General features: G+C 36.6%; 1 protein-coding gene across 2 annotated transcripts in view; it reads right to left on the reverse strand.

Annotated features, from left to right (window-relative positions):
- RBL1 (RB transcriptional corepressor like 1) overlaps window positions 1-26,196 on the reverse strand; it is a gene marked incomplete at both ends in the record, with an annotated part of 74,157 nt that overhangs the window by 28,346 nt on the left and 19,615 nt on the right. Inside the window, 8 exons of one of the 2 annotated variants that reach the window (XM_082669490.1) lie at window positions 4,091-4,302; window positions 5,868-6,134; window positions 10,120-10,252; window positions 12,875-13,039; window positions 14,869-15,006; window positions 19,944-20,047; window positions 20,238-20,350; window positions 25,325-25,491. In XM_082669490.1, the coding sequence (XP_082525616.1) occupies window positions 4,091-4,302; window positions 5,868-6,134; window positions 10,120-10,252; window positions 12,875-13,039; window positions 14,869-15,006; window positions 19,944-20,047; window positions 20,238-20,350; window positions 25,325-25,491 (1,299 nt within the window). Of the gene's footprint in view, window positions 1-4,090; window positions 4,303-5,867; window positions 6,135-10,119; window positions 10,253-12,865; window positions 13,040-14,868; window positions 15,007-19,943; window positions 20,048-20,237; window positions 20,351-25,324; window positions 25,492-26,196 lie in introns of those variants that run through there. The other variant, XM_082669491.1, reaches the window with a different exon arrangement.

Raw genomic sequence — 26,196 nt, forward strand, 5'->3', positions numbered from 1 at the left:
AGGAGACTTTAACACCCCACTTTCGCCAATGGAGAGATCACCCAAAATGAAAATAAATAAGGAAACACAAGCTTTAAATGATACATTAAACAAGATGGACTTAATTGATATTTATAGGACATCCCATCCCAAAACAACAGAATACACTTTCTTCTCAAGTGCTCATAGAACATTTTCCAGGACAGATCATATCTTGGGTCACAACTCAAGCCCTGCTAAATTTAAGAAAATTGAAATCATATCAAGTATGTTTTCCGACCACAATGCTATGAGACTAGATACCAATAACAGGAAAAAAGGTGTGAAAAATACACACACATGAAGGCTAAACAACACACTACTAAATAACCAAGAGATCACTGAAGAAATCAAAGAGGTAATCAAAAAATACCTAGAAACAAATGACAATGAAAACACGACAACCCAAAACCTATGGGATGCAGCAAAAACAGTTCTTAAGAGGGACATTTATAGCAATACAATCCTACCTCAAGAAACAAGAAACATCTCAAATAAACAACCTAACCTTACACCTAAAGCAATTAGAGACAGAAGAACAAAAAAACCTCAAAGTTAGCAGAAGGAAAGAAATAATAAAGATGAGATCAGAAATAATGAAAAAGAAATGAAGGAAAAAATAGCTAAGATCAATAAAACTAAAAGATGGTTCTTTGAGAAGAAAAACAAAAATGATAAATCACTAGCCAGACTCATCAGGAAAAAAAGGGAGAAGACTCACATCAATAGAATTAGAAATGAAAAAGGAGAAATAATAACTGACACTGCAGAAATACAAAGGATCATGAGAGATTACTAAAAGCAACTATATGTCAAAAAAATGGACAACCTGGAAGAAATGGACAAATTCTTAGAAAGGTATAACCTTCCAAGACTGAACCAGGAAGAAATAGAAAACATGAATAGACCAATCACAAGCACTGAAATTGAAACTGTGATTAAAAATCTTCCAACAAACAAAAGCCAAGGACCAAATGGACTCACAGGAGAATTCTAGCAAACATTTAGAGAAGAGCTAACACATATCCTTCTCAAACTCTTCCAAAATATAGCAGAGGGAGGAACACTCCCAGACTCATTCTACGAGGCCACCATCACCCTGATACCAAAACCAGACAAAGATGTCACAAAAAAAGAAAACTATAGGCCAATATCACTGATGAACAAGATGCAAAAATCCTCAACAAAATACTAGCAAACAGAATCCAACAGCACATTAAAAGGAACATACACCATGATCAAGTGGGGTTTATCCCAGGAATGCAAGGATTCTTCAACATACAGAATCAATCAACGTGATAAACCATATTAACAAATTGAAGAATAAAAACCATATGATCATCTCAATAGATGCAGAAAAAGCTTTTGACAAAATTCAACAGCTATTTATGATAAAAACTCTCCAGAAAGTAGGCATAGAGGGAACTTAACTCAACATAATAAAGCCATATATGACAAACCCACAGCCAACATTGTTCTCAATGGTGAAAAACTGAAACCACTTCCACTAAGATCAGGAACAAGACAAGGTTGCCCACTCTCACCACTATTATTCAACATAGTTTTGGAAGTTTTAGCCACAGCAATCAGAGAAGAAAAAGAAATAAAAGGAATCCAACTTGTGAAAAAAGAAGTAAAACTGTCACTGTTCGCAGATGACATGATACTATACATAGTGAATCCTAAAGATGCTACCAAAAAACTACTAGAGCTAATCAATGCATTTGGTAAAGTAGCAGGATATAAAATTAATGCACAGAAATCTCTTGCATTCCTATAAACTAATGATGAAAAATCTGAAAGAGAAATTAAGGAAACACTCCCATTTACCACTTCAACAAAAGAATAAAATACCTAGGAATAAACCTACCTAAGGATGACAAAAGACCTGTATGCAGAAAACTATAAGACACTGATGGAAGAAATCAAAGAGGATACAAACAGATGGAGAGACATACCATGTTCTTGGACTGGAAGAATCAACATTGTGAAAATGACTATACTACCCAAAGCAGTCTACAGATTCAATGCAATCCCTATCAAGCTACCAATGGCATTTTTCACAGAACTAGAACAAATATTTCACAATTTGCATGGAAACACAAAAGACCCCGAATAGCCAAAGCAATCTTGAGAAAGAAAAACAGAGCTGGAGGAATCAGGCTCCTTGACTTTGGACTATACTACGAAGCTACAGTAATCAAGACAATATGGTACTGGCACAAAAACAGAAGTATAGATCAATGGAACAGGATAGAAAGCCCAGAGATAAACCCACGCACCTATGGTCACCTTATCTTTAAAAAAGGAGGCACGAATATACAATGGAGAAAAGACAGCCTCTTCAATAAGTGGTGCTGGGAAAACTGGACAGCTACATGTAAAAGAATGAAATTAGAACAGTCCTTAACACCACACACAAAACTAAACTCAAAATGGATTAAAGACCTAAATGTAAGGCCAGACACAATAAAATTCTTAGAGGAAAACATAGGCAGAACACTCCATGACATACAACACAGCAAGATTCTGTTTCACCCACCTCATAGAGTAATAGAAATAAAAACAAAAATAAACAAATGGGACCTAATGAAACTTAAATGCTTTTGCACAGCAAAGGAAACCATAAACAAGATGAAAAGACAACCCTCAGAATGGGAGAAAATATTTGCAAATGAAGCAAATGACAAAGGATTAATCTCCAAAATATACAAGCAGCTCATTCAGCTCGATATTAAAAAACCAAACAACACAATCCAAAAATGGGCAGAAGATCTAAACAGACATTTCTCCAAAGAAGATATACAGATTGTCAACAAACACATGAAAGCATGCTCAAAATCACTAATCATTAGAGACATGCAAATCAAAACTACAATGAGGTTATCATCTCACACCGGTCAGAACGGCCATCATCAAAAAATCTACACATGATAAATGCTGGAGAGGGTGTGGAGAAAAGGGAACCCTCTTGCACTGCTGGTGGAAATGTAAATTGATACAACCACTATGAAGAACAGTATGGAGGTTCCTTAAAAAAGTAAAAATAGAACTACCATATGACCCTGCGATCCCACTATTGGGCATACCCTGAGAAAACCATAATTCAAAGAGTCATGTACCACAATGTTCATTGCAGTTCTACTAACAACAGCCAGGGCATGGAAGCAACCTAAGTGTCCATCGACAGATGAACGGATAAAGAAGATGTGGCACATATACACAATGGAATGTTACGTAGCCATAAAAAGAAACAAAATTGAGTTATTTGTAGTGAGGTGGATGGATCTAGAGACTGTCATAAAGAGTGAAGTAAGTCAGAAAGAGAAAAACACTTGTATTTCACAATATTGTGGAAAACCTTGTATGTTGCTAGCAGGAATATAAATGGTGCAGCCACTGTGGGAAACTGCATAGCATTTTCTCAAAAATTAAATTTAGAATTACTATTCCACTTCTGTATGTACCCAAAAGAATTGAAAACAGACTTGGATACCTGTACACCAATGTTCATAGCAACACTATTCACTCACAATAACCAAAAGGTAGAAACAACGCAAATGTCCATCTATAGATGAATGGATAAACAAAATATGGTATATACATACCATGAAATATTAGTTTTAAAAAGGAAGGAAATTCTGACCATGCTACAATATGGAAGAGCCTTGAAAACATTATGCTAAGTGAAATAAGCCTGTCAAAAAAGGACAAACGTTATATAATTCCACTTATATGAGGTACCTAGAGTAGTCAAATTCATAGAGACAGAAAGTAGAATAATGGCTACCAGGGGCTGGGGGTGGGAGGAAGAAATGAGGAGTTACTATTTAATGGGTACAGAGTTTCAGTTTAGGAAGATGAAAAAGTCTGGAGGTGGATGATGGTGGAAGCTGCACAACAATGCGAATGTACTAATGACATTTAGCTGTACACTTAAAAATGGTTAAAATAGTAAATTTCATGTATATTTTACCACACACAAAAAAAGAAGGCTAAAGCTGCCCTCTGTTACTCAATCTTTCTTGCATTGATTAAAGGAGACCTTTTTAGATGCTATAAAAACACGTACCTTTCTATAAAACAGTGCTAAGGACCCAGTTCTCTTTGGTTTGCTTATTCCAACTGAATGTACCTCTTGTGCTTTAGTCAAATGGGTCTGTTTTGGAGAAGCACCAATTAATGACTGAGCCGTAAGTGATACAGGACTCTCGACTTTGGACTCCTGAGTTGTATTCATGGAAATTGGTATCAGTGTGATCTCTCCAGCATCATTTGCAATACCTGAATGTACAAGCAAGAGTTCTTAGTTTTAGAAGTGTGTCCCAGAAAAGTTGTCAATTCTTCCTTCCTTGCTTCCTTCCTCCCTCTCTCCCTCCCTTCCTTCCTTTACTATCTATCTATCTACCTACCTATCTATCTATTTATGCATAGGAATATGTTAGAAGAAAGCCACAAAAATAGTAATTCTAGGTTATGATACTCTTATTTTCTATTTCTGCTCTGAAACAATAAAATTGTTCTTTTGAGCTCTAAAGGAGATGTTTTTAATCAATAAACAAAATTCTTCCTCAATGCACTTATTTGTAAAACTCAGATAAGAAAATAAAATAAGTCCTAACAAAGAGAGTTGTAAATTTATAAAATGTGAAAATTCAAAAACCAGTGCAGGCATACCTCAGAGATATTGCGAGTTTGGTTCCAGACCACTACAATAAATTGAGTATCATAATAAAGTGAGTCACATGAATTTTTTGGATTCCTAGTGCACATAAAAATTATGTTTATGCTATATTGCAGTTTATTAAGTGTGCAATAGCATTATGACTAAAAAACAATGTACATAACTCAATTAAAAAATACTTTGTTGCTAAAAAATGCTAATCATCATATGACAACAGAGGGTTGCCAGAAACCTTCAATTTGTAAAAAAAAAAAAAAATAGTATCTGTAAAGTGCAACAAAGCAAAGTGCAATAATACTAGGAATGCCTCTATAGGTTCAAAACAAAACAAAAGGGTGGAGCACAGAGGATCTTTAGGGCAGTGAAACTATTCTGTATAACAGTATAATGGTAGATATGTGTCATTAGACATTTGTCAAAATTCATAGAATGTACAACACCAAAGAGTGAACCCCAATGCAAACTACGGACTTGGGGTGATAATGATGTGTCCATGAAAGTTCATCAGTTGTAACACATGTGTCTCTCTGGTGCAGGATGTTGATGACAAGGAAGGCTCAATTTTGCCATGAACCTAAAACTGCTCTTAGAGAAAAAAAAGTATGGGTTCAGGGACTTCCCTGGTGGCGAAGTGGTTAAGAATCTGCCTGCCAATGCAGGAGACACAGGTTCGATCCCTGGTCTGGGAAGATCCCACATGCCATGGAGCAACTAAGCCCGTGCGCCACAACTACTGAGCCTGCACTCTAGAGCCCACAAGCCACAAATACTAAGCCCATGTGCCACAACTACTGAAGCCCACGTGCGCTCGAGCCGCAACTACTGAGCCCTCGCGCCGCAACTACTGAAGCCCGTGTGCTGCAACTACTGAAGCCCGTGTGCTGCAACTACTGAAGCCCGCACGCCTAGAGCCCGTGTTCCGCAACAGGAGAAGCCACCGCAATGAGAAGCCCGCGCACTGCAATGAAGAGTATCCCCTGCTCCCCATAACTGGAGAAAGCCCATGCACAGCAACGAAGACCAAACGCAGCCAAAGAGAAAAAAAAGTATATAGGTTCAAGAAAAAATACTGGAATAATAAGACCATGTGATCAGTCCAATAAGACATTTCTTAAATTTTCACCCAACTCAGAAAAAATATAAAATAAATGCATCAAAATGTTACCATGCAATGGGATTGTAACTTTATGTCCTGTTGTCCCTGTTACTATGGCTGTGGCCATTGTTAGAAGACTTTGCCCAGGTGAAATTGATATATTTTCAGCAGTAATGCTTGAAGAAGGAGCAATTTTCAATTTTGTTCCTTCTGTTATGATCCTGTCCATAAGCATTTCCTTTGGGGGGTCTTCCCCAAAAAGTCTTCTCTTAGCACTCCCAGCGGTAGGAGAACTGTAGCGTTCATGGACAGAAATTGGAGACAATGGTTGCGTATCTAATAAAGAGAAAAATTTATAACAGTTTGACATGTATTCCAAAATAATAAGTCAGGTTTACTCACTCATTCAACAAACAGAGATTGAGTTACTATGCTAATAACATGGCCTCTGTCCTCATGGAATAATCGAGTCTAGTGGGAGAGAGAAGAATGAAGTAAATATTAAAATAAAATTATGGGGCTTCCCTGGTGGCGCAGTGGTTGGGAGTCCGCCTGCCGATGCAGGGGACGTGGGTTCATGCCCCAGTCCGGGAGGATCCCACATGCCGCAGAGCGGCTGTGCCCGTGAGCCATGGCCGCTGAGCCTGTGCGTCCGGAGCCTGCGCTCTGCAGCGGGAGAGGCCGCAGCAGTGAGAGGCCCGCGTAACGCAAAAAAAAAAAAAAAAAGGAAAATAAAATAAAATAAAATAATGAGAGCTCACCTTCCTGGTTTCTTGAACCTCTGCCTATATTAAAGAAGCAAAATATTAAGGGTAAAGTAGAAGGTGAGAAGTAGAATGTGGTGACTGCTAAATTTCAAAAGTAGTCCAACTAGCTTCTGTCTCCCAATCTTATCTAGTAAATAACTCCTGATTAGAAGGAAAAATCAGTGATTTGGTTCACAATTTTGCCTTCACCACATGCCCACACTTCAAATAGTTTAAGGCAGTAGCTGTGGCTTTCTGATTTAGTAGAGGCAGAATCATCTTTTATAAGTCCACTAGAAGATAAAGATGAGTAGAAGTGTTATGACTCTGCTTAACTTGCCTTAATCTGAGGCATTAGTGTGTTGATCAAAAAGAAAGTAAAGTATGGATTAAACCTCTTTTCCAGTGCTATCCTTCTGCAGAAACTGCTCTCCTTTCCATCTCTACTAGGTGCAAAGCCTCTCCTAGCCAATCCTACATCTTTTCCCACCATTTCCCCCCTACTTCCCTCAACCCACTGTTTCTTTACAGGTATATAACATGTTTTTAAAGTAAAAACATTTCACTAATTATTTTTACAATTACTAGATAATTAGACAGCCATGTCATCTATTTTCAAAACATGTTTAAAAGGTATAAAAATTACCTCTGGCAATAATTTGACAGCTCTCTGTATTACTGAGGTAAGTGAGGAATAGTCATGGTTTAATAAAAATCTCTCCATAATTCTGGAGGTTATAAAAGCAACTCTGACTCCCAGTCTTAGTAAAAAAGTGGAAAGTTCTATTGTAGCTCCCATTACCCCTTAACAGAAGTCTACCTGGATACCTTATATCTAAGAAAATCAATGCAGCCCTTGAATCTGACTTGGAATGTTCAGAGCTGACATTTCAAGGGAAAACTCATGTTATAGCCATGAAGTTAGCTGCAAGCCCCTTGAAATGATGCTCTGCCTAGCACAGTACTGGAAAAGCTGCAGTAGACAATAAAAATTTAACAAATATATAAGTTAATAAATTGTCTTTTTTCTCCCAGAGTCAAGGCTCAATATTATTGTTTTCTAAGGATTTTCCATTATTTGATTCTCTTGCCTGAACCCCTATAAGAAAATACCGTTTTCTTCTAATTATAAAAATAATATATCACCTGAATGTTCACAGCAGCGTTATTCATAAAAGCCAACAAGTGGAAATAATCCAAATGTCCATTAACAAACGAATGAACGAACAATATACAGTATATCCATACAATGAAGAATTATTCAGCGTAATGAAGTGTTGACACATGCGACAACATATATATCTTGAAAACATGATAAGTAAAAGAAGCCAATCACAAAGGTCACATATTATATAATTCCATTTATATGAAATGTCCAGTACAGGAAGATCCATAGAGACAAAGAATAGATTAGTAGTTCCAGGGTCTTGGTAGAGGAGGAAATAGAGAGTGATTACTGTTGGATACAGGTTTTTTTTTGGGGGGGGGTGGGGTGATAAAAATGTTCTGGAATTAGATAATGGTGATAGTTGTATAGTCTTGTAAATATACTGAATTGTATATTTTAAAAGGGTGAATTTTATGCGATGTGAATTATATCTCAATTTTTAAAAGCTCACTGAAAAAACTCAAACGATACCAAAAAACTGTAATGAAAAAGGTAACACTCAAAATTCCACCACCAGGACAGAATTACATTTTAGTGACCATTTCTTCATGATCTTAGTTCTGATATCTCTAGCTAGGCTGCAAGCACACACACACACACATATATATAACATATATTATATATATAATATATATTATACATACATACACATTATAGTCAGATACACACACATGCATACGCACAGAGTTCATGCTTTGTACAGTTAAAGTATGCATGAGTTTCAGTTATCATAGCATAAATTAACGACAGCCTTAACAAAAAGGTTCAGATTTCAGTTGCCATGGTATATTAACTGTGAGTAACTGCATAAACTACAAACTTTTCCCATGAGGATTTACATAAATCACTGTGTGAAAAATAGATGTGCATCATGATCAGTGACCAATCCTGTTACTTCTTTCAAAGTCTGTTGGTGATTGTTCAGGGCAAATCTGCTGGTTCAATTCATGCAGGCAGCAAAGCATATGGTTATGTTGTCTCCTTATTTCCCAGTGATAAACCCGCATTTTACAAAATAGACGAATGAAAATAGACAAATGAAAGAAGGAATGGCCCCCCCAAAAAAGTGAAAGTTCAACAAAGAATTGAAAAGTGATAATGCTGAAAGTGAAATTAAAATTGTTAATGAAGTTATAGAAGAAATAGCTGACCCTAGGAATGTTGACACTGCTGCTATTCAAGAGATTAGATATACAGCCAGAAGAACTGTGTGAAGATGAGACTTATTGATATAAATGCGAAAAGTTGTTAAGATAAATAGGATGAAGACATCCAACAGGAAGTTATGATGGCAAAAAACTTCACTTTAAAGGAACTTTCAGAAATATTTCACAACACTGAAAGCACAAAGGATAAAATGTTAAGAGCTGGTCCAAACTTAGAAAGGAACACGACAGTTCACCAAGGCACAGGAAAGAAGCTCACTCAGTATTGTAAGTTATATGAGAAGAAAGTGGCAAGCACCATTTAAACTATTCTTTATGACTTTAAAAAACAAAACACTTTCATTCTCAATGTTTCCAATTGTAGTGTACTAAGTAAATATTTTTACTATTTTTAAATTTGTTTAAATATTAATAATTGACAGTAAGAGAGTTTTTAGCTTTGACAAGATTTTTAAAGGTCATAAAACAATCCTAATTATTCCCCTTGCTTAATGAAGACTGTTTTGCATGCACAGTGTGCACATTTTCATGACCTTATACTACGTGTAAAGCAAGACACACACAATTATAGTCCAAAAGTGGGTCTTGAGCTACCTTACTATATAACCTGAATACTTGTACATCTGAGGTTTATTCAGGGATATTGTCATCAGAAGATTTTAAGTGATTTTTAAAAATCCAAGAGTTAAATAATCCAGAAGATGCACACATCAGTTTGCTACACCACAAGAGAAAATAAAGAATAATGCACTAAAATCTTCCTATTAGTAAGGCTCAAATGAACTATTTTGAGAGAGCATAGATAAGTAATTTATTAGATGAATTTAATATCCCAAAGAGTTCTTTGTTCTGCTTTAAACATTTATTTTTCTATAAAGACTTAGAGATAAAGAATATAACTTTTATCACATTTGGAAAAGTAGGTATTTAGCTTAAATAGTTTTCCATTAGCATTGAGGAAAAGTTGTGTATATTTATGAAAAAGCCAAAATACTATTTCCACAATAATAGACACTGCAATTTAAAAAATAGATTAGATTCAAAATCAGAGTGGAAATCTTATTACTTTAATATAAAAAAGTATACAATGAGCCACACGGGGTATTGGCATAAACATTAATCCCCTTTCAAATCTTGATAAAAAAATTGTATTTCTTAATAATACGTTAGGCAAGACCTGAAATTTTCTCTAAAAAAAGATGTTTGTTATTTTTTCATTGTTTTACCAATGTTGAACCTACCCTTTCGAAGACTCCCACTGTCAGTCCGAACTTCTTTGACCCTTGGATGCATTAGAGGAGACATTGGCATCATGGGAAGATGTCCCTGTACATTTCCCCCGTTTCCTGTTTCAAAATTATTTGGGAATATAACCTGTAGAAAACAAAAACCCTCTGCTTTACACACAGATAAACCCACTGATCAAAACATAACAGAAAAAATGAGAAAGAAAGTCTTCTTAACTTTTTACTGTTTTATTTCCCTGTCCTTCACAAAATATACCAGCTTGCATAAAGTGCTCAATAGTTAACATTGTTAAAGATATGTAAAGAGTTCAACTCACTTAATCTTATAATATATCTAGTAAAGTTTACTGACCACTAGAAGTAAACCTATGAGGTAGGCACTGCTATTCTTCACTTATGGATGAGAAAATTGAGGCTCAAAAATGTGAAATCTGCCCAAGGACACAGTACTACTAAATATTACAGCAAGGGCTTCAACCCAAATCCTTCTCTTTTAAGTTCATAGCTTTTTTTTCCACTTCCCAATGGATTCCATAATGGAAATATTGATGAATACTGAAGATTGCCCAATTAATCATAGTCTGCTGCAAAAGACCAAAGAAGCATGGAAGAGAGGCTTTAAGAAATCATCTTTTCAGTTCTTCCTAAATAGTTCTTTCAGTTGTTTGAGATTAGAGAAAAACTCAAGAAGATTAATGAAGTATAAGGAGACACAGAAAAGCAAAGTAGGATGTATAGACAGGAGTTAAAAAAGAATAACACAGAGGTGAAGGGAAAAAACTCAATTTCTCATGATACTAAACTGTTAAATGTGCAATTTGTGTGCATTAGGTAGAAGCTTTTAATCTTTTTATTGTAAATACTACTAATTAAAAGTGTTTAATTCTTTATATGGATATTTAAAAAATTAAAAATGATGGGATTAATGGTTTCTTAGATCTGATACTGAAAGCACAAGCAACAGAAGAATAAACTGGATTCATCAAAATTTAAAACTTTTGTGTTTCAAAGGTCATCATCAGGAAAGTAAAAAGACAACCCACAGAATGGGAGAAAAGTTTTACCGATCATATATCGGATAAAGGAGTGTATCTAAAATATATAAAGAACCTATAACTCAATAATAAAAAGACAACCCAAATAAAAAATGGGCAAAGGATCTGAATAGATATTTCTCCAAAGATGATAAAGAAATGGCCAATAAGCACATGAAATGATGTTGAACATCATTAGCCATCAGGGAAATGCAAAAAAAAAAAACCACAGTGAGATAATACTTCATGCCTACTAGGATGGCTAGAATCAAGAAGACAGATAATAGGCACTGGAGAGTATGTGGAGATATTAGAAACTTTATACACTGATGGTGGGAACGTTAAATGGTGCAGCCACTTTGGAAAACAGTCTGACGGTTCCTCAAAAGCTTAAAAAGAGTTACTATATGGCCCAGCAATTCCACTGCTAGCCATATACTCAAGAAAAATGAAGGGCTTCCCTGGTGGCACAGTGGTTGAGAGTCCGCCTGCCGATGCAGGGGACACGGGTTCGTGCCCCGGTCCGGGAAGATCCCACATGCCGCGGAGCGGCTAGGCCCGTGAGCCATGGCCACCGAGCCTGGGCGTCCGGAGCCTGTGCTCCGCAACAGGAGAGGCCACAACAGTGAGAGGCTGCGTACCACAAAAAAAAAAAGAAAGAAAAAGAAAAATGAAAACGTATGTCCACACAAAAACTTGTTCATGAATGTTCATAGCAGCATTATTCATAATAGTCAAAGGGTGGAAACAACACAAGTTTATAAATAAACAAACTGCTATATCCATACAATGGGATATTAGTAAGCTGTAAAAAGGAACAAAGTGCTGATACATACAACAACATGGATGAACCTAAAATCATTATGCTAATAAAAGAAGTCAGTTATACTCAGCCATAAAAAGAAACGAAATTGAGTTATTTGTAGTGAGGTGGATGGACCTAGAGTCTGTCATACAGAGTGAACTAAGTCAGAAAGAGAAAAACAAAATACAATATGCTAACACATATATATGGAATCTAAAAAAAAAAAAAAAAAGGTTCTGAAGAACCTTGGGGCAGGACAGGAATAAAGACACAGATGTAGAGAATGGACTTGAGGACATGGGGAGGGGGAAGGGTAAGCTGGGACAAAGTGAGAGAGTGGCATGGACATATATACACTACCAAATGTAAACTAGATAGCTAGTGGGAAGCAGCCGCATAGCACACGGAGATCAGCTCAGTGCTTTGTGACCACCTAGAGGGGTGGGATAAGGAGGGTGGGAGGAAGATGCAAGAGAGAGGAGATATGGGGATATATGTATAGCTGATTCACTTTGTTTTAAAGCAGAAACTAACACACCATTGTAACGCAATTATACTCCAATAAAGATGTTTTTAAAAAAAAAAAAGAAGTCAGTTTAAAAGGACCACATATTGTATGATTCCATTTACATGAAATGTCCAGAACAGGGAAATCAATAGAGATGGAAAGTAGATTACTTGGTTGCTTAGGGGCTAGGTCAAGAAGACAGAGGTTAGGGAAGTGATACGTAAAGTTTCTTGTTGAGGTGGTGTGTTCCAAAAGTGACTGTGGTGATGACTGCACATACCTATGAATATACTAAAAACCACTGAATTGTATACTTATGGGTGAATTGTATGGTATGGGAATCACGTCTCAATAAAGCTGCTTTCATAAAATGATGGGATTACTAGCCTTGCCCTAACTCACTTCTTCACAGGTAGGAACTCTGTTTGCAGAAGCCTGGAGAGCCTCCCACAGAGCAGAGTCATGACTCCATGCTAAACTCTCCAAAATCTGTTCTTCAATGCTGTTCAGGTGTTTCACCATGTCCCTGGAGAGTCCTTCCTCTGAGCGGATCACCACCTCAATAACCTGGAGAAGAGAAAACTGAGAAAGTAATGTGGTCTCAAGTAGTCAGTTCTAGACTAGGCTGACATGTATGGCTAGCTCTGCTGTTATTAATGACACAGAACCAAGAATATCTTTGAACCATAATTCTATGGCTTATTAATATATTTTTAATTTATAAAGAAGTTTTTAAGATTTTCAAAATACTTGCACGTACATTTCTGGTTTTCATGTTTTATTTTACACATGGAAAACAGAGGCAATGATAGGTGAAAGTGGTCAACAGCCCAACAGTGGTAGAAGTCAGGTCTTGGGTTCCCAGTCCAATGCTATTTTGAATTCACTGCCCCTTCTCAGACTATTCCTCCCAACAGCTCAAAAGAAAGAATGAATAACATATTTAAAAGGAACTTTGCTTACATACACTATAGTTCCATTTTAATAAGAGTAAATATCTAGAGCAAAGTCTGTAAGCATATATATAAAAATATTATTAGTGATTATTATTTGTAATTAGGATTATAATATATGACTTTAATATCTACATTTGTGTGTATTTTCTGTTTTTCTTCAAGGAGTATATATTATTTATGTGGTTAAAAAACAACGGCATTGGGTTTCCCTGGTGGCGCAGTGGCTGAGAATCCGCCTGCCAATGCAGAGGACACAGGTTCGAGCCCTGGTCCGGGAAGATCCCACATGCTGTGGAGCAACTAAGCCCGTGCGCCACAACTACTGAGCCTGCGCTCTAGAGCCCGCCAGCCACAAGTACTTAAGCCTGCGTGCCTAGAGCCCATGCACAGCAACAAGAAAAGCCACCACAATGAGAAGCCCGCGCACCACAACAAAGAGTAGCCCCTGCTGGCAGCAACTAGAGAAAGCCCGTGACCCAACGCAGGCAAAAACAAATAAATAAATAAATTTATTAAACAACAACAACAACAACAACAACAGCATTTAACTTCTTGAATGAAAAAAGGATGTTACAAAAAACAATGAATTGTTATTAGGTGAGGGCAAAAACTAAACTTTTTCCTCAGATAAAATTACATGTATTTCCTAATGGAAAATCTGAAACACATACATAAACATTAAAGTAAATATAGAGAAGCAATTTTCCTTACAAAACTAAAAAGAATTTAAATTCCACTCAATCAACAATTAAAATGGATAGGGTTTTCAGTGATCTGCATTTCTGTAACTTTAGGTATAAAAATTTAACTCATCAAACTAACTTTTCTATAATCAATAATTTTCAAGTAACACAGATGACAAAATATTAACTAAATTATGCCAACCAGTATAATAATAGCATCAGTCTTAAATTCAGACATCAGGTAACATTAGTTACTGCAGCTGTGACCTCTGTGTTCTGTAAGAAAAAGGTTCTAGCAGGTAAAAAAGGGTAAGTAAGTTAAGATTCATCCACAGTGAATTAGCTCAAATTTGGGGAAGGAGCACCATCTGTTATTACAGCCTCAGTAGCTAGACCATGACCACAATTAATTTTAGACCTTTTCTTTCTCCTGAGAGAAAGAGTTTTTGTTCTTCATCACACATCTATTTAACAGGATTATGATTTTCATTCATAATATGGAAATTCAAACTTAACGACCTAGTTCCTGGCCACATTTGCAAGTCAGTGATGGAAAAACTGAAGCTATGAGATTGGCTTAATTTACTGATCCCCTCTCTTCCTCTCCCTTTTGTCCTTGATTCCACCCTAAAAGGAATGCTTTCACAATACCTCTGGAAATATTTTCCAGACATCACTACAGCTCACTTCTTCAGCATTAAGACAAACAGAATGTTTACCTGAGGCACACCATAACAGAACTTTGCTCTCATCTCACCTTATAAAAATAAAATGGTCGCAGATTAAGAACTTGAATAATCCAGGGAAAAGTACGAGGTGAGCTATAGGCAAAGAGCACAATTTCCAAACAACAGGCCATCAAGGAATGATGAAATATATCCTGCTCTAAAAGAACCTTGGGGAAGAGAAAGACCACAGTTTAATAAATTTCTCAATTTTAGCCTCTGCCATTATGTAAAGAAGACTATAGAAACAAGAAAAAATAACTTATATCTTATGTAAGTTATAAACCATAACTTATATAAGTGTACATTATATTATACTAGATTACCAGAGATAAAAATCTGAGTTCTTAAACTGATAGGTTTCTTATGAGATACAGTCTTGCTCAGTGACAGATGTTAAATTCAAATGAGGCATAAACAACAATCTACTTTGAAACTGGAGTAAATAATAAAATAATTAATATTCCTGCCAAGAGAAAAGCATAAGAATTGGGCTCCTTTATTTAAATGACAGTTTTATGTCAACTGTTTTGTCAACATGAGGGCAGTGTTTATTAATCAAAACACTAAAATCAAAGGTGTAGTATATCACAGCTAAGATTTTTAAAAGTTCAGAGAAAGAAATATTTTACTAAGATAAAGTCTTGGGACTTCCCTGGCAGTCCAGTGGTTAAGACTCCATGCTTCCACTGCAGGGGGCATGGATTCGATCCCTGGTCAGGGAACTAAGCTCCCGATGCCACGTGGCGTGGCCAAAAAAAACAAACAAACAAACAAAAGATAAAGTCCTATTTCACCACTGAGTTTAAAATTTAACATAAGTTTTCAGTTCTATAAATGGTGTTTGTTGCCATCCTTCTTTCAAATACCATTCCAAATCAACAAAGAGAATAAGCAATAGAAAATATCTTGGATAGAACAAGGAGTTAATTGTAACCGCAAACCATATATGAAAACTGAAACTGGATGAAAGGATGACAAATTACTCAGCAGAAAGTAGGATGGTCAAACATAAGGGCCTGAAGAGAGACACTTAAAACAAATGAATCTGCTGCACTCTACTCGGGAAAAACACAGCAACTGAAGGCACAGGCAGAATGAAAAGTACAGGTTAGGCAGGGGCTGACATGGATGGGTGATTTTTAAGTTTATGGTAGTCAGAAGTCCTCAGGTCCCCACCCAACATCCACTCTAAGGAGTCAGATGATAGGTCTCTAGTCTATCCCAACAAGGATCTAGAGAATTATTCTCTACAGAAACTGAACTAGAGAGAATCAGAGCTTGAGAACACCAGGTATAGAAGAGACCGTGGTTTTAGGTGAAAGTCTGCAGACTGAATTGTGAGACCAAGTTTCCCTTCCTCGCTCTGCTCTATAACATGAACAGCCAGGCAGATACTTTTCTAAAGAAACTGAAATATTCCAGAGAAGTCTTAAAGACACCAACAGTTGAGGGTCCCTATACTACACGATCACTTGAGGCTACTGGACTTTTATTCTCACTCTTGCACACAGAGCTTTGAGCCAAACTGTTTTGTCAACATCAGGGTTTATTAATGTCTCATTTTTAGTGACTCATTCAGAAAGTAGACATTTGAGGAAAGCCTCCAACTGAAAGACAAAGGTGTAATCCAACATTTGAGGAATAATCCAACATTTGAGGAAAGCCTCCAACTGAAAAACAAAGATCAAAACAAATGGAAAAGAAACTCAGAGGAAACAGAGACAATGCAGGCATCAGAAGAAAACCTCAAAGAAATCTAAATTAACCTCAAAGAATAAGTCTTAGAAATGAAAATACAGCTAAAATAAAAAATTCTTCAGAATTGGATGGTGAAAAATTGAGTAAATATCCTTAGAAGTAGAACAAAAAGACAAAGAAATCGAAAATAAGAGGATTAATCCAGAAGGTCCTTTATCTGAATCATAAAAGCTCCAGAAAGATAAAATTGTGGGCAATACATTATCTAAGAAATAATGCAATAAAATGACCTAGAACTGCAGGACGTAAATTTCTGGACTAAAAGAGGAACTCTGTAGGAATGCCCAACACATGAATGAAAAGACCCACGATTAAGGCACTCTATTATAAATTTCAGAACATTAGTGATAAAAGAATGATAACTAAGATTCCAGAAAGTAAAAACAGGTCACATACCAATACAAAGAATTAGAATGCCACTGGATTTCTAACTAGCAATACTGGAATCTAGAAGATAATGGAGCAATGCCTTTAAAATCATAAAATTATACAAAGACAACTATTAATCAAGTGTGAATCTAAAATAAAGACATTCTGGACTTCCCTGGCGGTCCAGTGGTTAAGACTCCACGCTTCCAATGCAGGAGGTGTGGGTTTGATCCCTGGTCAGGGAACTAAGATCCCACATGTCGCGTGGTGTGGCCAAAAAATAAAAAAATACAATAAAATAAAGACATTCATGCAGTTTTAAAAAAGACACTTAAGGCAAGGTAAGGTTTCCATGCTTTACTTGAGCTGATAAAATGTCTATACCACTGGATTGTGAAATTATGTATGTATAATGTAATACCTACAGCAACCAGTAAAGAAACAATCTATACAAAGATACACAGTCTAAAAATGTTCAAATTGACCCACAGGAAGGTAGGAAAAAGAAAACAGAAAACAAAATATAAAATGGCAGACTTATGCCCTAACAAATTAATAATTAAATTTAATAGGTAAATTAAATTTACCTATTAAAACAAAAAGCCTGACACAGTAGATTACAAAAAACATGACAACTATATGCTGCCTACAAGAAACTAATTTCAAAGGATGTTACAGGTAGATTGAAAGTAAAAGAATGGAAAAAGAGGGCTTCCCTGGTGGTGCGGTGGTTGAGAATCTGCCTGCTAATGCGGGGGACACGGGTTCAAGCCCTGGTCTGGGAAGATCCCACATGCCGCGGAGCAACTAGGCCCGTGCGCCACAACTACTGAGCCTGCACGTCTGGAGCCTGTGCTCCGCAACAAGAGAGGCCGCGATAGTGAGAGGCCCGCGCACCACGATGAAGAGTGGCCCCCGCTTGCCACAACTAGAGAAAGCCCTTGCACAGAAATGAAGACCCAACACAGCCAAAAATAAATAAATTAATTAGTTTTAGAAAAAAAGAATGGAAAAAGATATACAGGCATACCAGGTTCCAGACCACTGCAATAAAGTGAATATGCAATAAAGCAAATATCGCAATAAAGTAAGTCACACAAATGTTTTTGGTTTCCCAGTGCACGTAAAAGTTATGCTTACACTATATTATAATCTATGAAGTGTGCAATAGCATTATGTCTAAAAAAATAACTTAATTAAAAATTACTTTATTACTAAAAAATGTTGACCATCACCTGAGGCTTCAGTGGGTCGTAATCTTTTTGCAATAGTAAAGATCACTAATCACAGATCACTATAACAAATACAATAGTAGTGAAAAAGTTTGCAATATTGCTACAATTAGCAAAATGTGACACAGAGAAATGAAGTGAGAAAATGCTGTTAGAAATATGGCACCAATAGACTTGATGCAGGGTTGCTGCAAACCTTTAATTTATTAAAAAGTCACTATTTGTGAAGCACAAAAAAGTGAAGCACAATAAAACTAGGTATGCCTGTATAAACATCAGCCAGATGACTTCAGAACAAAGACAATTACCAGACTCAGAGAGGGATGTTCTGTCATGATAAAATGATTAATTCACCAAGAAGACATAGTAATCCTCAATGTCTATGCATCAAACAGCAGAGCTTCAAACTATATGAATTAAAAAAAAATCTGATAGAACTGAAAGGAGAAAGAGACAAATCCAAAATTTTATTTGGAGACATCAATACCTTTCTCTCCTCTCAATAACTGATAGAACTAAACCAAAAATTAGCAAGGATACAGAAGAATTCAACACCATTAACCAACAAGATAGAACTGACATTTACAGAACACTCCACCCAAACAACAGCACACAATCTTTTCAAGTGCACAAAACATTTACCAAGAAAAACCACATCCTGGGTCATAAAATAAACCTCAAAAAATATAAACAAAAAGAACTCATAAGAGTGTATTATAAAAGTTTAGATATGGAAAATAAATTAGTGGCTAAAGAGACTGAGTGTCACTTAAAAAGGGGTAGTATGAGGGAGATCTTTGTGGCGAAAGAACAGTTCTGTATCTTGATTTTGGTGGTGGTTACCTAATCTACACATGTGATATAAGGGTAAAGAGCAAGACACATACATTGTTCTAATGTCAATTTCCTGGTTTTGATATACTATGTAAAATGTAACCACTGGGGGCAAATGGATACATGGGATCCCTCTGTACTACTTTTGCAACTTTCTGTGAATCTATAATTATTTCAAAATAAAAAGTTGAAAATTTACTTCTTTCTCCAGAAGCTATGGGAGCATATGCTCTATCAAGTATTAGTAAATCATGAAAAAGAAAGACGTGGAATCCAGGAAAAATGGGGAACCAACATAGAGGAAAACTTCCAGGGTGCAAACACAGAGAAATTTTATTACACTAGTTAAGCAGCACCTCCAAACATCAACTTGTTCTTACTGGAATTGAAGGTCAGAAGGCTTCAAGAGTGACAAGAGAGAGGAGGAGGAAACAAAGATCATATGATAAGTTTGACTTCTTAGAAAAATTCCTTTACATAGCTATTGGAGAGAGTGATCAGACTTGATCAAATGTCCAAAGAAAATGAAGCAAAAAAAAAAAAAAAAAGCCATCAACATTTTATTCCTCAAAACTCCCTGAGCGGTATGGCTAGATATTTTAATTATCAGTTGGTTTAATAGTCGGGGGATTTCATTATTAGCTAGCTAGGAACGAAGGACAAAAAAACTGACCAAAGGGAAAGGATAATGATGGTGCATCAAAGAAAAATTTTACATATTTCACATTTCTGCCTAGAGGTGGCTAGCACTGGGTGTGCCAAAGACAACTAAGGCCAATTAAGATGTCATCATGGGTAAGTTTGCCATTAACTGCTGAGCCCCACAATGAACTACAGAGGCTCTCAACACATTGCTTCCAAGCTTACGTTCTGTAGACCTCGCCAGTCGCTGGGAGAGTGAATTTACTTACTGACATGTCCATTCCATGAAGTCTTCGTGTCTCCTGAACCATTACAGTCTCTAATATTTTATAATACAAAATTTCTGCAAGCTTTAGTCTGTTTACAGCAAAATCTACGGGGGGAAACAAAGGGAAAACACGTGCTAAATAAATGTAGCTGTTAAGAACTGAAGAACAAAACTTATATAAGCTTCAATCAGATATATTAAAAATTGCAGGGAAAGAAAAAACTTGAGTTTCTATTTTTCTTGGAACAATCTATCTACTTTCAATGCTTTATCAATTTCAGTTTTGTCTTCTTACCTATGTGAGATCCTGGCTGTTCATCTGTTGATTGGGTATAGTGTTGGCAGAAAGTCTCTCCTATTAGTTTCACTGTTTTCATAATGTTTTCCATAGGATTACGCATACAAGACCTAAAAAATACAAAAGGAACCTAATTAACAGAAAAAAAATTCCAGAGTACCAACATTTCTTCATTCAAGAATTAGTCTAGTTTTTAGTGACCAAAGTCCTATTCTCAGGTGTAAACCTAGATATGTAAACACAGCATATTTCAAACCAGTCTACAGCCTTTAAATATAATCATTTGGCATATTGTTTTGGAATTTCAACATTACGGGAGTCAATGTTCTCTCTATTATGCTTCTATTTATATGAAATTCTAAAAAGGCAAAATTCTAAGGACAGAAAACATATCAGTGGTTTCCAGAGGCTGGGGCTGGCATAGGGATTGACTACAAAGGGGCATAAATTTGGGGGGACTGTTCTATGTCTTGATCATGGTGGTGATGGTTATACAACTGTATACATTTGTCAAATCTCATACAATTGTACAGTAAAAAGGATGACTCTTGTATATAAATTATACTTCAATAAACCTGATTTAAGAAAGATTTCTTCATCTGATTTAAGAAAATGATAGGCAGCATTTATGTATATATTGTGCTGGAACAATAAACTGCATTTAGTTCTTATCAAAGCCAAAAGAATAACAAATAAAAAAAATGTAGCATTAAAAAGGAAGATGGACTTCCCTGGTGGCACAGTGTTTAAGAATCTGCCTGCCAATGCAAGGGACACGGGTTCGATCCCTGGTCTGGGAAGATCCCACATGCTGCAGAGCAACTAAGCCTGTGTACCACAACTACTGAGCCTGTGCTCTAGAGCCCGCAAGCCACAAGTACTGAAGCCCGAGCGCCCGAGAGACTGTGCACTGCAACTACTGAGCCCACGCACCGCAACTACTGAAGCACTAGCGCTCTAGGGTGCACGTGCCGCAACTACTGAGCCCAAGTGCTGCAACTACTGAAGACTGCGCGCCTAGAGCCCATACTCTGCAACAAGAGAAGCCACCGCAATGAGAAGCCAGCATACCATGACGAAGAGTAGCCCCTGCTTGCAGCAATGAAGACCGAACGCAGCCAAAAATTAAATTAAAAAAAAAAAAAAAGACATTTGGCAAGAAGCAATTAATCCTGTTACTTTTATATTATTAACTCTGTTACCTTTCTATCAATAAAACACAGAATACAGGTCTTAATTCAGAAATGACAAACAAATCCAAGACTGTGAGAAACAATGTGATTTGCCCAAAGCCAAATAACTAGTGCAGGGTTCAGAATTCCCGGTGCCATGTTCAAAAACACCAGCATCATGTGCAGCATCATGTGCCATGTAGCATATATGGCAAAAACATTTTATATTCTTATCAAGTTCTTCTAATGCAAAGCTGTGCCTCTTGAGTTATATTTTCTTCCAAATAGGTTGTCTTTTTAAAATTTTATTATGTGGTAAAAACACATAACAAATTTACCCTGTTAATTTTTAAGTGTACATTACTGTCAACTATGTGCATGTTATTGTATAGTGATCTCTAGAACTTCCTCATCTTGCATAAATGAAACTCTATACCCATCGAACAACAACTCCCTGTTTCCCCCCTCCCCCAGCCCCTGGCAACCACCATGCTACTTTCTGTTTCTATCAGTCTTATTACTTTAGATACCTCATATAAGTGGAATCATGCAGTATTTGTCTTTTTGTGATTGGCTTATTTCACTCTGTATAATGTCTTCAAGATTCATCCATATTGTAGCATATGACAAGATTTCTTTCTTTTTAAGGCTGAGTAATATTCTGTTGTACATACCACATTTTCTTTATTCATTCATTCAACAGTGGACATTTAGGTTGGTTCTATATCTTGGCTCTTATGGGTAATGCTGCAATAAACTTGGGTGTGCAGCTATCTCTTTGAGATCCTGTTTTCAACTCTTTGGGATATATACCCAGAAGTGGGATTGCTAGGTCATAAAAATTCTATTTTTGAGAAATCTCCATACTGTTTCCCATATCAGCCACACCATTTATAATCCCACCAATGGAGTGACAATTCTGATACTCACCAACACATTTATTATTTTCTGTTTTTTTGATAGTGGCCATTCTAACGGGTGATATCTCATTGTGGTTTTAATTTGCATTTACCTGATGATTAGTAATGTTGAGAATTTTTTCACATGCTTGTTGGTTATTTTTATGTCTTCTTTGGAGAAATGTCTATTTAAGTCTTTTGCCCCTTTTTCAAATCAGGTGTTTGTTGTTTTTTTGTTTTGTTTTTTGTTGTTTGAGTTGTAGGAGTTCTTTATATACTCTGGCTATTAACCCCTTATCTGATATATGGTTTGCAATTGCATTCTTCTATTCTACTAGGTTGCTTTTTCATCCTACTGATTATTTTCAATGCTGTACAGAAGTATTTAAGTGGGATATAGTCCCATTTTTCTATTTTTGCTTTTGTTACCTATACTTTTGATGTCACATCCAAGAAATCACTGCCCATTTCAGTGTCATAAAGCTTTTCACCTATGTTTTCTTCTAGTTGTACAGTTTCAGGTCTCATGTTTAGGTTTCTAACAAATTTTGAGTTAACTTTTGTACATGGTGTAAGATAAAAGTCCATCTTCATTCTTTTGCATGTGGATATCTCAAAGAGATATTTGCATACTCAAGTTCACTGCAGCATTACTCACAGCAGCCAAGATGTGGAAGCAACCTATATGTCCACTGACGAATGAATGGATAAAGGAAGTGTGGTATGTATATATATACAGTGGAATATTATTCAGGCTTAAAAAGAAGGAAATCCTGCCATATGCTACAGCATGGATGAACCTTGAAGATATGATACTAAGTGAATCTGACTTTCCCCATAGTGTAGTCTTGGCACCCTTGTCAAAGATCATTTAATGATATATGTGAAGGTTTATTTTGGGACTCTAGTCTATTCCATGTCTAGTCTACATGTCTGTCTTTATGCCAATACCATACTGTTTTGCTTACTGTAGCTTTGGAATGTGTTTTGAAATCAGAAATGTGAGGCCTCCAGCTTTTTACTTCTTTCTCAAGATTATTTTGGCTAATAAAAGTCCTTCAAGGGCTTCCCTGGTGGCGCAGTGGTAGATAGGCCACTTGCCGATGCAGGGGACACGGGTTCGTGCCCCAGTCTGGGAAATCCCACATGTCGCGGAGTGGCTGGGCCTGTGAGCCATGGCCGATAAGCCTGTGTGTCCGGAGCCTGTGCTCCGCAACAGGAGAGGCCACAACAGTGAGAGGCCCGTGTACCGCAAAAAAAAAAAAAAAGTCCTTCAAAATTCCTTATGAATTTTAGATTTTTTTTCTATTTCTGTAAAAATGCCATTGGGATTTTGATAGGGACTGTACTGAATCTGTAGATTGCTTTGGGTAATATGGACATTTTAACAATATTAAATCTTCCAATTCATAAACATGGAATGTCTTTCCATTTATTTGTTTCTAGGTTCTTTGTCTTTTGCATTCTATGTTTTCTTCCTTCCTTCCTTCTCTTGTGCTTTAAAATGTCTGCAAGATGCTTTGCCATTTCTTTTTAACTTGTTCATGCTAAATGGATAGTTCAGTTCAGATCTATTTATTCAAATGCTATGAGGGTAGATCTTTATGAATCTTCCTACTTTACATGCAATCTGCTTACCTTCTGAGCTATGGTTGAGGCTGGGGCTTCTTCTGTCCACTTTTCTATAGACTGAGGTTTGGGGACTAGTGGGAGGGCACAGATGTGCTATGTTCAGCTTTTGTTAGAGGATCAGGGCTTTGCTTTCTCTTCTGAGATTTAGTTAAATGTCCCCATTCCAGGGTTCACTATACCTTGGTCAGAGATATCTTCTAGTTCTATGAAGATCTCTCCCCAAATAAGCTAGGAATCTTGGAAAATGGTAGGTCCTGAGAATTTTTAATATTTCTGCTATCTTGGTGGTATACAGGGACTTTCACTTGGGGAGGTTTCTATGACTTTTTACTCATATGCCTACTCATGCCATTTGTTTCTCTCCACATCTGGGTTATTAATGAGTATTTTCAAGATCCTATCAATAGGACTTCCCTGGTGGCACAGTGGTTAAGAATCTGCCTGCCAATGCAGGGGATGTGGGTTCGAGGCCTGGTCCGGGAAGATCCCACATGCCGCGGAGCAACTAAGCCCGTGCATCACAACTACTGAGCCCGCGTGCCACAACTACTGAAGCCCGCGCACCTAGAGCCACACTCTGCAACAAAAGAAGCCACCGCAATGAGAAGTCCGTGCACCGCAATGAAGAGTAGCTCCCGCTTGCCACAATTAGAGAAAGCCCACGCGCAGCAACAAAGACCCAACGCAGGCAAAAATAATAAATAAGTAAAATAAATAAATAAATAAATAAAAAGATCCCATCAACACACCCTTTCCCCCCAGTAACGCTTCTTGGGGATAGGCATACCAGAAGCAACCATTTCCTTTCCTGACCACCACTTTGGAAAATTATAGCATGAAATCATATCCCTCTCCTCATTTGGTTTCTGCTGATAGATAGTCTGCTGATTTTTACTATTCTGTTATTAGGTATTAGGAAATAAGGTTCTCTAATCTGGCCTCACTTTATCATCTTTACTATGAAATATGCTTCTTTTTCTTAGACAATTGCATAAAATTCCATTTTACAGCTGTACCATCAATATGTAACCAGTCTCCCATTTGATGGACATTTATATTGAACCCATTTAAAAACAATGTAAAAAGAAAAACAGTAATGCATAAATTAGGGGTGTTACCAGAATGGAATGTTGGAGCTAAATAACCTTTAAGATACATTTAACCTTGAAAGTCTATAATAATACGAAATAAAATTTATATATAATTTTTAATAGGTACTTCTATCTGATTTTAGGTCAACATACTTTGTGATTGAAATGGTACAGTAAAACTTGCCAGATGTATATCCAGTATCTCCAGAATTCGGAAATACTGAAAACAGAATGGAATACAGAATCTAATTTAAAAGAGACATTTGGAAAAATACTAGTATTGTACTCACTCAAAAATGTTTATAAGTTGTTCACTTGGTGCATTTTTCAGTCCGGCCACAATACTCTGTAACCGGCTCACACTTTGGGTGGCTGAAGCAACAGGAGTAATGACTGCTTCTTTTTCTCTTAAATATCGTCGTCCTGTCAGTGGTGTAGAAGGTGCAAATGATGTTTTCTGTCAGAAAAGAAAATTATGTGAGATTAAAAAGCTACCTTCTTCCTCATTATGTGTTTAATTCAGTACATATGCCATCTTCTCTATTCACGTTTAATAGGTTACTTTCTCCCCCTCTTCTGGTTACCCACCAAAATTTTAGCAATATTATGCTAATAACATCCTACCTTTGAATAACACTTTCCCAAAGTGCTTTCTATCTATAATCTCATTTTATCTTCATAACATTCATTTGAAATATAACAGGCACATTTTCATTTTACATATGAGGCAATAGGCACAGAGAAGTTATAAAACTTGTTTAAGCTGACAAAGGTAATGGCAGAGCTGGGACTAAAACTTAGGTTTCCATCTTCTGGACCAGTGAATTTTCCATTAGACCTCATCCTCCAACCTACCTAAGACATAAATACAGAATTAAGCCTTGGCTATTAACAATCAAATCAGAATTATGTGGCTGAAGTTTGGTAAGAGCACATAGTTCGTCATGGGTAGGAAAGCAAACTAAATTTTAAATCAAGAGAAGAGTGGCTAAAGTGATGCAAAGAAAAAATAGGAGGAAAGCATAAATCCTTCTTCATATCCAAAGACACATACTCTACTGAAAAGCCAGGCATTCTGGGAAAATATCCAAATATGAAAAATTGCAAGAAATGAGGTAAAAATACTAAATGCCACAGTTTTGAAAGCTACCTTTAAGGCTTT

The sequence above is a fragment of the Grampus griseus genome (genome assembly GCF_964374135.1).
Source record: "Grampus griseus genome assembly, chromosome: 14".
NCBI classification, from domain to species: domain Eukaryota; kingdom Metazoa; phylum Chordata; class Mammalia; order Artiodactyla; family Delphinidae; genus Grampus; species Grampus griseus.